General features: G+C 46.6%; 1 protein-coding gene across 1 annotated transcript in view; it reads left to right on the top strand.

Annotated features, from left to right (window-relative positions):
• The window catches only part of DNAH14 (dynein axonemal heavy chain 14), a 499,756-nt gene that overhangs the window by 114,562 nt on the left and 373,033 nt on the right, over nucleotides 1-12,161 (top strand). The window contains exon 14 of the mRNA XM_034764559.1: nucleotides 10,206-10,527. Within this exon, the coding sequence (XP_034620450.1) occupies nucleotides 10,206-10,527 (322 nt within the window). The remainder of the gene's footprint in view (nucleotides 1-10,205; nucleotides 10,528-12,161) is intronic.

Consider the following 12,161-nt stretch of genomic DNA (forward strand, 5'->3'; position numbering starts at 1 on the left):
TAAATCCCATGCACTGAAATTTCCCCCACCATCCACAGCCAGGCAGCATTCTATAAAGTGTTCTTACAATCATACCTACAGGTCCCTGGCTAAGAAGATAATTCCTTGACATCCTCCTTATTAGCCACCAGCTCCTTACACTTACTCACTTTGATATTATTGAATGCCAGGGGGCATCCTGCAAGCAATGAGATCTGTCTCAACCTCTCAATCCAGACCAACCTTCTAGAAAAGAGATTGTGCTCCCTCAAATGGCTCATCCTGTTGCTAGCTTGGCTCCTTTGGATGGGGACATGCAGGAGGAACAGCAGATTCCAATGCAGCTGTCCATCTTCCTCACCAGAAGAGACCATTGTACCTGAATCCTCTTCATGGATCCTGAATGACTATAGATCCTTCCAGAATTTCATGCAGAGGGTTGTCTTGTCTTGTGCTATCCCTGGGGTAATGGTCCAAGAAAGCCTTCACAGATTATTGACTATATTATACTGAGCTGTACCCAGGCAGGTAGCTTTACATATCAACACTATCTTTGGACACTGCTAAATTCTTCTGGCAAACACCAGCTTCTCTGGTGTTGTAACAGTCTGGATCCAGACACCCCAGGGGGAGAGCAGGGGGTCTGAATCCCGAAGAATAAGCAATTAATTCAACTTATTGTACTATGAACAGTGTCTTGGAAGGTATAATATGAAAACTGGTGACACACTAGTCATGAATATCATTGCATGAAGCACATATGAATGATGTGTAATGAGTTGTGTGTGTGTGCTGGAAATATGTTCCTAAAATACGTTTTTGGGGTGGACTTGATGAACACATTTTTCCTGGGCAAAGGAATGTTGTTTAGCCTGTTTACCTGTGTGTCCAGTGTAAATTGAGCGAGGTGATGCCAGATACAGTGGAAGTACATTTGAATTTAAGGTAAACAAAATAATCAACAGAAAGAGCTAATCCTCAACAGGATGAGGAAGACGGCCTCTGTTCATCGGCAGGGGAGAATAACTTTATCTGGGGATACACTTCAAAAGAATACATTTCAAAAGTTAACTGGGCTATAAGAAGAAGGTGAGAGAAAAGTGCTTAATATCCATCACTTTAAAGGACAGAAGAGGCCAGCACTCTTGGAATCTGTGAAAACTTGATCCTTCAACCATGGAGGATGAAGATGCTGAGAACTGACTGTAGATGAGAAATTGCCTGAGACCAGGATTGTAAACTGTTACGTTTTAGACAAAAGAAAGTGTGTTGTTACTATTGTTCTTCTTCGAGTGATTGTTCACGTCCATTACACATTAGGTGTGCGCGCGTCGCGTGCACGGACGTCAGAAACTTTTCCCCTCAGCGGCTCCCGTCGGGCCGGCAGGGTCCCCCCCTCCCGCCAAAGCGGCGCCTCGCTCTAGCATATATATATCCCTGCGGGCCCGATCCTCCCTCAGTTCCATCTTACCGTCCGTGATGGCGTTGGAACAACTCTGTCTCTCGCTTGAGAGTGTCCCTTAGCGTTAATAGTTAGTGTTCTTCTTAGCAGTTATCAGTTCTTTAGTACCTAGTGTTAATCTTATCAGTTAACAGTTCTTTAGTAGTAGTTAAGTTCCTTTGTTTTAGGTGTTTGGTCAATCCCGACACCGGCCCTGGGCGGCGGGGCATGCCGCACGCCCAAGGCTTCAAGGCTTGTGCCGCGTGCCGCAAGCCTATGCTGATAAGCAATCCCCACGACTCGTGCCTCCGTTGCCTGGGGGAAGCACACCAAAAAGAGCGCTGCGAGATCTGTAAGGCCTTCAAACCCAGGACTAAGAAAGAGAAAGACTTTCACCTTAAGCAGCTGCTCATGGAGGCTGCATTACAGCCCTCCACTTCGACGCATCAGGCCGCGGCACCGTCAACTTCGGTGCGGAGTGCCCCGGCATCGGTTCGTGATCCGGCACTGGCGAGGCACCGCAAGTCGACGGCACTGACACAGCAAGACCGTCCCCAGCACCGGTCATCTTCGCTGGCAAAATCGAAGGGCCAACCCAAGGCCCGAGGACGCTCCCCACATAAGAGGGCAGTGCCTGCGAAGACCTCAAATGCGCCTAAGAGAGTGGCAACCCCAGGACAGATCCCAGTGCCAGTGGCTCCAGTGCCGAGAGGCCTTTCGAGCCCTGGGATAGGCGCATCGGGTGAAGAGGAAGGGCTGGAGGAGCTTTTGGAACAGCCCTCCACCCCGGACACGTTTGAGGCAGCAAAGGACCTCATCAAATTGTCCGCTGAGGGCCCCCTCCAAGTCAAAGATAATCCGTTAAGACTGCCATCCAGAGGCAAGCCGGCAATGGTGCGCACATCATGGTCACCATCTCTGCACCGTTCAAGGCGCCATTCCCGCTCGAGCTCCACCTCGGTGGACTCCCGGCTACCCTCAGTGCAGAGGGCTGCACAGCCGTCGGGCCCCAACAAGCGCCCGGCACCGACCCAGCAGCCCTACTCGAGTAGGCACCGGGACGTGTCAGCTACGCGATCCTCAAGACCGACCATTCGCAGTTGTTCCCGGTCCTGAGGTCACCGGTACCGGTCCAGGTCCAGGCTGGCAAGATGTTACTCCCGGTCCCAGTCACGGAGGTACTACTCTCCGACCCCGGACTGGCACTGTCCCACGGCACCACCGTGGCCATCCAGGTCACCGTCCGTGGTTTCGGAGGCAGACTCGGACCAGTCCAGCAGATTTGCCCACAGGGCACCGGCCGGTAGGGAACACGAAGCCGCTTGGCACCCACAGTGGGGCCAGCCAGGACAATGGCCATTCTGGACCCCTTGTGCCTACCACCAGCAAGGCCCCCTGTCCAGGACATCGAGATCTGGCCTCTCGAGACACCGGTCCCACTCCCCGCAGGGGCACCCCTCCTCGTGCAAGGAGGCCACGGTCTCCAGACCACCGGAGCAAGAAAGAGCCGACTTGGCACCAAGCCCGGCACCGTCTCAGGCCCACACTGTAGAACAGACCCCAGAGGAGTGCCCGGTAGGTGAGGAGTTGCAGGAAGAGGAGGATGCACAGAAGGCCCTAACCTCTTCCTCCTCGCCAGATGAAGCCGTGGCAGGCATGACAGTGTCCGGCCCTCCCCCGATTGACCATCGGGCACACCAGGATCTGCTCCGCCGAGTAGCCCTCAATCTGGGGTTGCAGGCGGAGGAGACTGTAGAGCAGGAGGACACTATAGAGCAGGAGGACTCCATGGTTGACATCCTAAGCCCGGAAGGCCCCTCCAGGATTGCACTCCCGCTCATAAAAACAGTACAGTCGAACTATAAGACAGTGTGGCAAACCCCGTTCCTCCAGCGCACCAACTGCGAAAGGCGTAGAGAGGAAGTACTTCGCCTCCTCCAAGGGTTCGACTTCCTCTTTTCTCACCCAGCACCCTGTTTGCTGGTCTTCTTTGTGGTCAACGAACGAGAGCGGCATTGCCAGCAAGCACCGGCCCCCAAAGCCAAGGAGGCAAAGCTCTTGGACGTATTTGGTAGGAAGATCTACTCGTCTGGGGGCCTGTAGTTGAGGATCGCTAACCAACAATCGATTCTGAACAGACACAATTTCAATTCTTGGGCATCAGTCTCCAAGTTTAAGGATTCCCTCCCCCAGAGTTCACAACCAGAGTTCGCTGCCCTGGTGGACGAGGGGAAGGTAGTAGCCAAAATCTCTTTGCAGGCCTCCCTTGACTCCGCGGACGCAGCGGCCAGGACATTCGTGTCAGGAGTGGTGATGAGGCACTCGGCATGGCTACAGGCTTCCGGCCTTCCCCCAGAGGTACAAAACACCTTGCAAGACCTCCCGTTCGAAGGGTCAGGCTTGTTCTCAGACCAGACAGATGCCAGATTGCATAGCCTCAAAGACTCTCGAGCAACCCTCAAGTCGTTGGGAATGCACACCCCAGTGACACAGAGGAAACCCTTTAAGCCCCAACCACCACAGAGGCAATACCACCCTCATCCTAGACAGGAACCATATCGCAGAAGGGGCAGGGATAACAGGCGTAGACGTAACAACATGCCTAACCAGGGCCAAAGCCACGGCCAAGGCAAGCCGCAGACGGGAAATAAGCAAGGGTTTTGAAGCTGCGATCAAGGACAGCATACCAGTGCTTATACCGGATCCTCCTCTATGTTTCAGGGACCGCCTGTCCCATTTTTACCGTGCTTGGTCCCATATAACATCGGACCGCTGGGTCCCTCGCACGCTAGAGCGGGGCGCCACTCTGGTGGGAGGGGGGACTCTGCCAGCCCGACGGGAGCTGCTGAGGGAAAAAGTTTCCGACGTCCGTGCACGCGACACGCGCACACCTAATGTGTAATGGACGTGAACAACACATCTCGAAGAACAACAGTTACAGAAGGTAAGTAACCGTTTTTTTAATTTGTAACCATGCCATTCTCTTTTTCTCTTGCCTATTAGCACTTAAATCTATGTTCTTTATTAATAAACTTTATGCTTATTTTTACTACAAACCCCATCTCAGTGCTATGTATTAAGTTAGGGTTTATTCTCAGTGGTGTGTGTTTACTGCCTCTTTGGAGACTTCAGACTTAATAATTTCTGTAAATGTCCAGTGAGAGGGGCTGGATACCTCAGAGAAACATCTCTGGGGAGGTTGGGAATTGGGGTGCACTGAATGTTACCTACAAGGCAAGATCTAGATTGGCAGAATCTTGATAGTTTACTGGTAAGGCAGGGAGCTGTCACACAGTTTAAGCTCCAGCAAAGCTTTTTCTTGCTAAGCCAGAGAGGTAACACAGTGGCTTAAGGCTCTAGGTTCCCTGAGGAGAGCATCACTAACCTCAAAAAGAGCTGACTTCTACTGTTAGCTGCCATTGAAGGGGTTTATTCACCTTCTGTTGGGTTCCTTGGTGATAACAGTGAAGGAAGAAGATCAGACTGGCATTTCAAATCTACTCCAAAGGAAAAGGAGTCAGAGAGGCTTGATTTGTTTGGAAGGAAAGAAGGCTTATTCTAGTTGTAGCCTCCAAATAACAATTACAAACTACCAGGCACTATTATTGAAATATGATTTTAATAACTATGAGTCACTGAACAGATTTACTGACAAATTGCCTCAAAAAGTGAAGGACCAGTTTAAATCTGTTGTGGCTGAGGGCCAGCAAATAGCCATGACATTGTTGCAAACGACTCTGGACACAGCAGCTACAGCCTTCAGTTTTCATAGTGACTGCTATCACCATTGGGAGGTCTTCCTGGCTTCCCACATCAGGCATATGTAGGGAAGTTCCAAACTTTATGGTGCAACCTCTTCATTGGAAAGACTGATAAGGCTTTATACTCTCTTAAAGACTCCAGAGTGACACTAATGTCTTTAGAAATATATACCCCAGGCCCCAAGAAGATGTATACCTCAGTCCCCACCTTAATTTAGTGGGCCTCAACAGTGCCACTGCCAGTGCTCCTTTCAACAGATATACCAGTATCCCTCTATGAGATAGGTATATCTCCATAATTTTAAAACTTCAATTTATTTTCGGGGGAGGGATAGCTCAGTGGTTTGAGCATTGGCCTGCTAAAGCCAGGGTTGTGAGTTCAATCCTTGAGGGGGGCCACTTAGGGATCTGGGGCAAAAATCAATACTTGGTCCTGCTAGTGAAGGCAGGGGGCTGGACTCGATGACCTTTTAGGGTCCGTTCCAGTTCTATGAGATAGGTGTATATCTCCATATATTTTTTATTTTTAACATTGGCAGGCTGATTTCTCCAGAGAGTGACAAGTTTCCATGAAAAAATTCATCCACATCTGCATCAATGAACTCTACCCATCGACCTACATCAGCCTCAAGGCAGACAATTTGACTACTTCACTGAGAGCAGTTGGGAGCCAGTTCCTCTGGGAACCAGTTGTACCATTTCTGCACTATCTGCGACTTCATAACCACCAATCGTTCTGGGTTCTAGGCGCTGTGAAATTGGAATACGCCATCCAATTCCACTTTTTGCTGTACGCTACCAACCTCTACCACATCCCTATTCAGTGATTTATCACAAGATTGGACTGTTCAAGATGTACAGTCTCTTCTAGGTCTTGGAGCAATAGAAGGAGGTCCCTTTACAGCACAGGGGAAGAGGGTTTTGCTTCTGGTATTTTCTTGTACCCAAAATAAGAGGGCATTTTCAGGCCTGTCCTGGACTGAAGGAAATTGAACATCTTTTCAGAAAGCTTAAAATTAAGGATGGGTGCCCCTTGCCTTCATTATCCTGCCCTTCAACTCAAACGATTGTTAGGCAACCTTGAGGTCAATAGCAGCTTATTTTCATGTGGTTATCCGCCCAAGCCACAGAAAATACATAAGGTTTTTAGTGGGGGTCGTCACTACCAATATACAGTGCTTCCATTTAGCTTCTCATCAGCTCATTTCAGAGAGCATCTGTCAAATCCAGTTGCTTTTTGCAAAACTGGGTCTGAAATAAGGAAAAGTTGATATTATCTTGTGTACAAAGAATTGAGTTTATTGGGGCCATTCTCAACTCTACTGCAACCATCTACCTGCCTCAGGAAAGGTTTCAGTCCATCCTAAACATATGCACCAATCTGTAGGCTCAACCAGGTACAACAGTGAGGACTTGTCTGAGATTGCCAGGATGCCTGAAATGAAATTAAATAAAATCTGCCTCAGAACATCTCATCTTCCCAGAGTGCAGAATGCTCTAGTGGATTGTGTAAGTAGGAAGTTGATCAGCAATCATGTATGGACGCTGAAACACAAAATAGTTCAGATTATAGTTAACAAATGGGGCATCCATGCTTTATACCTGTTCACTACACACAGAAAACAGCGTGTGACCATTTCTGTTCCAGGCCATTCATAGTCTAGAATCAATAAGACGCATTCCGGCTTCTTTGCATCTCAGAACATCTATGTGTATATCCTTCAATTGCACTAATTCCTAGTTTTATCATAAAATTGAAATAAGATCAGACCAACATTATTTTAATAACTCTAACATGGCTGTTGCAATATTGGTTTTTGGATATTCAGACTCTGTCATGACAGCATCCCATAACCATGCAATTGTTCCCTGATTTAATCTCTAAGAATTTCAGAAAGTTTCTGCACCCAGATCCTTACGGCCTCTCCCTCACTGCATGGTTGTTGACTGGCTAATGATATTGGAGGGGGATCTGTTCATATAATATGCAGAACATCCTTATTAACAGCAGGAAAAGCTCACCTAGCGCAATTTACCTAGATAAGTGGGAAAGATTTTTATTTGGGCCCACTGTCATGTGCTGTCACCATCCAAAGCGTAGATTCAAGGTACTTGGAATATCTGTTGGGCTTAAAAGAATAAGGTCTTTCTGGTAGCAGTTATGGATCCGCCACTTGCGTTTTTGGACTCATGCTCTCTTCCATTTATCAGGTAAGACAGCTTTTCTCATTTTAATAACATTGGTAACAAGAATTGGAGCGCTATAAACTTTAATGGTAGGACCTCCATGTACAGTTGTTTACAAAGACAAGGTCTTATTAAGTTCTCCTTCAAAGTTCTTGTCAAAAGTGATCTAGGAATTCCACCTAAACCAGGTCATACATCTACCAATATTCTTTCTGAAACTACATGCTCACTGGGATGAGGAGAGGTTGTACTCACTGGATTCTTTTAGGGCACTTTCTGTTTAGACAGGACAAAACAGTGTAGATCCTCACTGAGACTCTGCGTAGTGTACACAGAGAAAAGAGATAATCTATTATCAGCATGGGAATTTCCGATTGGACCTTTGCCTGCATCAGGTCCTGTTATGACTTTGCAAAGATTGTACCACCTGCAAAAATTATTGCACAATGTTCCAATCATAGACCTTTATAAAGCAGATACATAGGTTCACTCCACATTATGCCATTGTTGAAGCATTTATTGCCAATGTACACTTTGGAAAGGCAGTTGTGCATTGCTGTTTAAATAGACTCCGAGTTCCTTCCATGAAAGGAGTACTGCTTGGGCTCACCAACAGTAGAATATATATGAGTACAAGTACTTGAAGATGAAAGTTACTTAACTGTACAATAACTGGTTCTTCAAGATGTGTTGTACACACATATATATTCCATGACCCAAGTTCCATCCCATTTACTAGAGTCTAATATCACCAAAATTTGGGTGGTGAAAGAACTGAGAGGCTTGGGGTGGCCCTGCCCTTTATGCCATCAGATGGAGGGCACATGCACAGGGCTGCACATGTGGGAGGAACAGCATAATGGTTTTCTTTTCCCATGTGAAAGCCAGTCTCTCCCCTGCTCCACAGTGAATGGCCACAGTTAGTCTTTGTATTCCTCTTTCTGAGTACAAGTACCGCAGGGGGTTAGTGCTGCTAGTATGGTGTAGCAGCAGGTGTAGTGTCTCAGTGCACCAGAAGGATCTGGGAAGTATTAGAGTTCCTATTGGAATGGTATGCATCTATTCTGCACCAGGGTAGAGGGATACTTTAAAAACAAAAATGAGTCCTTAAGTTTTTTATTAAATCTATTCATTTTAGTGGGAGTTTGCATGAGTTAACTGAGTGAGGCTCTCATCATTTGGCACAAGAAGAATAATGAAAATGATTGAGATTTTGAATCTGTTGTTACAAATCAGACAACAAATGATTTTTAGCTAACAATTGTATACCAATAAATATTAATAGGTTTTATTTAAACACACCCAGGTATTAAAATTTGTAATATTATTTGACACTATTAAAGTAGTCAATATATAATAAAACGAAGGAGGTGTGGAAATATGAAGTATTCTACAAGTTTACTATTAAATCTACTAAAAATAAGCAGCTGAAATTAAAAGGCTTGTAATTCATAAAAAATGCATCTGCATCCATCTGAGGTTCAAAAACAGACCCATAAAAGTGGATAAGTCAAAGGTGGGCAAACTACGGCCCGTGGGCCACTTCCGGCCCTTGGGACTCTCCTGCCCGGCCCCTGAGCTACTGGCTTGGGAAGGTAGCCCCTGGTTGCTCCCCTGCTGTTCCCTCTCCCCTGCAGCGTCAGCTCACTGCGCTGGTGGCACAATGCTTTGGGTGGCGGGGCTGTGAGCTCCTGGTGCAGCGCAGCTGCAGAGCTGGGGCCTGACTCGGTGCTCTGTGCTGCGCGGTGACATGGCTGGCTCCAGCCGGGCGGCGTAGCTGCCTGTCCTGGTACTCTGGGTGGCACGGCTGTAGCGCCGCCAGCCGCTGGTGATCCAGGCAGTGCGGTTAGGGGGCAGGGTACGGGGATGGGGGGTTGGATAAAGGGCAGGGGAGTTCGGGGAGGTGGTCAGGGGGCGGGTGTGTGGATAGGGGTTGGGGCAGTCAGAGGGCGGGGAACGGGGGTTGAATGGGGGCAGTCAGGAAGGAGAAGGTGGGTTGGATGGGGCTGCAGGGGGGAGTCAGGGGACAGGGAGCGGGAATGGTGGATGGGGCGGGGTCCTGGGGGGGGAGTCAGGGAACAGGGGGTTGGATGGGAGTCCCAGGGGGGTCATCAGGGAGCAAGAAGCGGGGGGGGGGGGTGGATAGGGGTCAGGGGCTGGGCCACAGCCTCCCCAACCTGCCCTCCATACAATTTCAGAAACTGATGCGTCCCTCAGGCCAAAAAGTTTGCTCACCCCTGGGATAAGTGCTACTCCCATTTTGGAATTAGGGAAAAATGAAGCACAGAGAGTTTTGTGACTTGTTGAAATAGGGTGACCAGATGTCCCTATTTTATAGGGACAGTCCTGAGATTCGGGCTTTTTCTTCTATAGGCGCCTATTACCCCCCCTACCCCCTGTCCCAATTTTTCACACATGCTGTCTGGTCACCCTATGTTGAAACCAAGGACAGAATTGGTAATAAAATTCACTTCTGACTAGTCCCTATCTGTAATGGTCTAATCATTTCATCCTGTCATCTCCAAATCAGAAGTTCTGGCTCTGTTTTGTATCTGGAATAATTATTTCTAACATTCATACATCTACTTTTTAATTGGCACTTTTACACTGATGATAATCAATAATCTCCCTCAGCTTTTGGTTTTAGGATCAGATGTTTTTTTTTTTTTTCTCACTGTACAGTGTTTTCACAAAACTGATACTTGTAATTTATGCTGTTGTATAGTCTGATGTTCTGGGCTTTTATTTCTGTTTTGGGATACAGTTTGTAAGAAAAATGCTATATTAAATATTTTAATGTATCATTGCAATTTAATAATATCTGTATATCAATTTAGGTGCTAGAAGATGTAAAAAAGCAACTGGAAGGAGAGCAAGAATATGCACCAGTATTTGAAGTAAATATAGGTCTAAGAATTCCTTTTGAGAAGATTAATGATAGGGGCAGTCATCCGGAGGATGATCTGGAGTCCTGTGAGATGCAAGATGATGATTATTTTTCACTGACCTCAGTAGAGTTTCTGAAGCAAAGGTTAAAAGATGATGAAAATTTGAAAAGTTGGTCCCAGAGTAACAGTAAAAGGGCATGTGGGGAGCTGTCGGAAAATACAAAGAAACAAGAGACATTTAAATTAAGTCAAGGAAAAACTGACTTTTCTGGTAAGATAAACAGAGTCCTTTAGGAATAAAGAAAAGTGTCATATATGAAACTGACATGTAAACTATTACTGAAATAGGATTTAGAGTATATCCAGTAGCACAGTAGAGATTGAATATTATGTAAATGCTAGTATTTTTGCATGTAGCAATAACATTTTTATTTAAAGATTACTGTATTTTCTGGCCTTACTAGTGGCTAATGAAGTGCATTTAATTTCTAAGTATTTTTATATTTAAAAAAATCATTTACATCTGTTAAGGTGTGTGTGTGATACTCTATCATTTTTCATGTTTTCTAATTACTGCTGTAAACTAGCCCAAATACTTGGTTGTGACTCCACATACCAGTGATTGAAACATGGGGAATAAAAAATAATGTTTTTGAGAAGGAGACCAGCAGTCCATTGATTAAGCTTAATCTTTATAGTGGCATACCATCTTGAGATGTTTGTTTCTCTCTGCAGGAAACTTTCCGGAAGCTAAAACTATGTCTTTTTCACAAGCTTCCTACCACATTGCTTATGGAAAATATCTGTGGTCAGTCAATAAAATGTGCAAACTGCTTCCAGATATTCCTCATATGCATCTTTCTCTGGAGAATATTTGCTGTCTTTTTCTGGGTGTCAGGTTTGGCAAGAATTAAGTACCGTAATTAGATAATTTCACAAAGACAGGTACATGCTAATTGTTTTCAAGAGTTCCTCATATACTTCAACCAGCATCTGAAGATGTGGCATTTGAGAATCTCTACAGACAGCTGGAATGGCCACTAGATGTGTTGGTTAGATTCATCTCAAAGTGCTTCATCAGTCAGCATTCATTTTGGTTTGCTGCAAATGGGGAACTCCCGAAGTAAGCCTAATGGCATCCAAACTTCCTAGACAGTGGCAGGAGTCCCTGTCCTGAACCAAGTTGTTGGGAGCTTTCTGCTCTGGAGCAGAACCACCTCGTACCAGGAAGGACTGGACTGAAATTTTGAAGGGCAAAATTGTGGCACTTTCCAATACTGGGACTGCTTCTCTGGCACCAAAACCCTCATTGGTACCGCTGGATCAATATCTTCTACTTCAATGATCTGAGTTATAGAAATGACTCTAGCTCTCTGCTTAGCTCTAGAATACCTTCTACTGCTTCCAGAACCAGAGTTACCTCCCTCTCCAGACCTCAATGCCTGGCACCAGGACTTCAGCTGCTTCTGATATCACTGTGGTACCCATCTATGTCCCTGTCCTCAAGTAAGGGTTGAGCCAGATTGGCTCTGGTACTGTCAGTGAGTAGAGAGGCAGGTCACCCCACCTCCTCTGATACTAATGGCTCTCACTCTGGATCTGGGATCAGAATCCTCAGGATTGGAAGAAGACTTTGAGAGGAACGCCTTCGGCCTGGGCAGAACATCAGGAGTTTCCAGGGCTTCTTGCCGCTCCCATATAAGAGACTATCTCCCCTATACTCACTGGTGCCCTACCCCCTGGGGACCAGTATAGAGGAATATGAGATCCCGCAGTGGGAATGCTGGATCCCAGAAGATCTGTGGGATTACCACCCTTATACCCATCTCATGGCACAAGGACCCAAGGAAACCTAGGGTTCTCAGAGGGTGGAGGAGGAGCTTCCTTAGCCTTCTCAAGAATCAC

This window comes from Trachemys scripta, chromosome 3 (genome assembly GCF_013100865.1).
Source record: "Trachemys scripta elegans isolate TJP31775 chromosome 3, CAS_Tse_1.0, whole genome shotgun sequence".
NCBI classification, from domain to species: Eukaryota; Metazoa; Chordata; order Testudines; family Emydidae; genus Trachemys; species Trachemys scripta.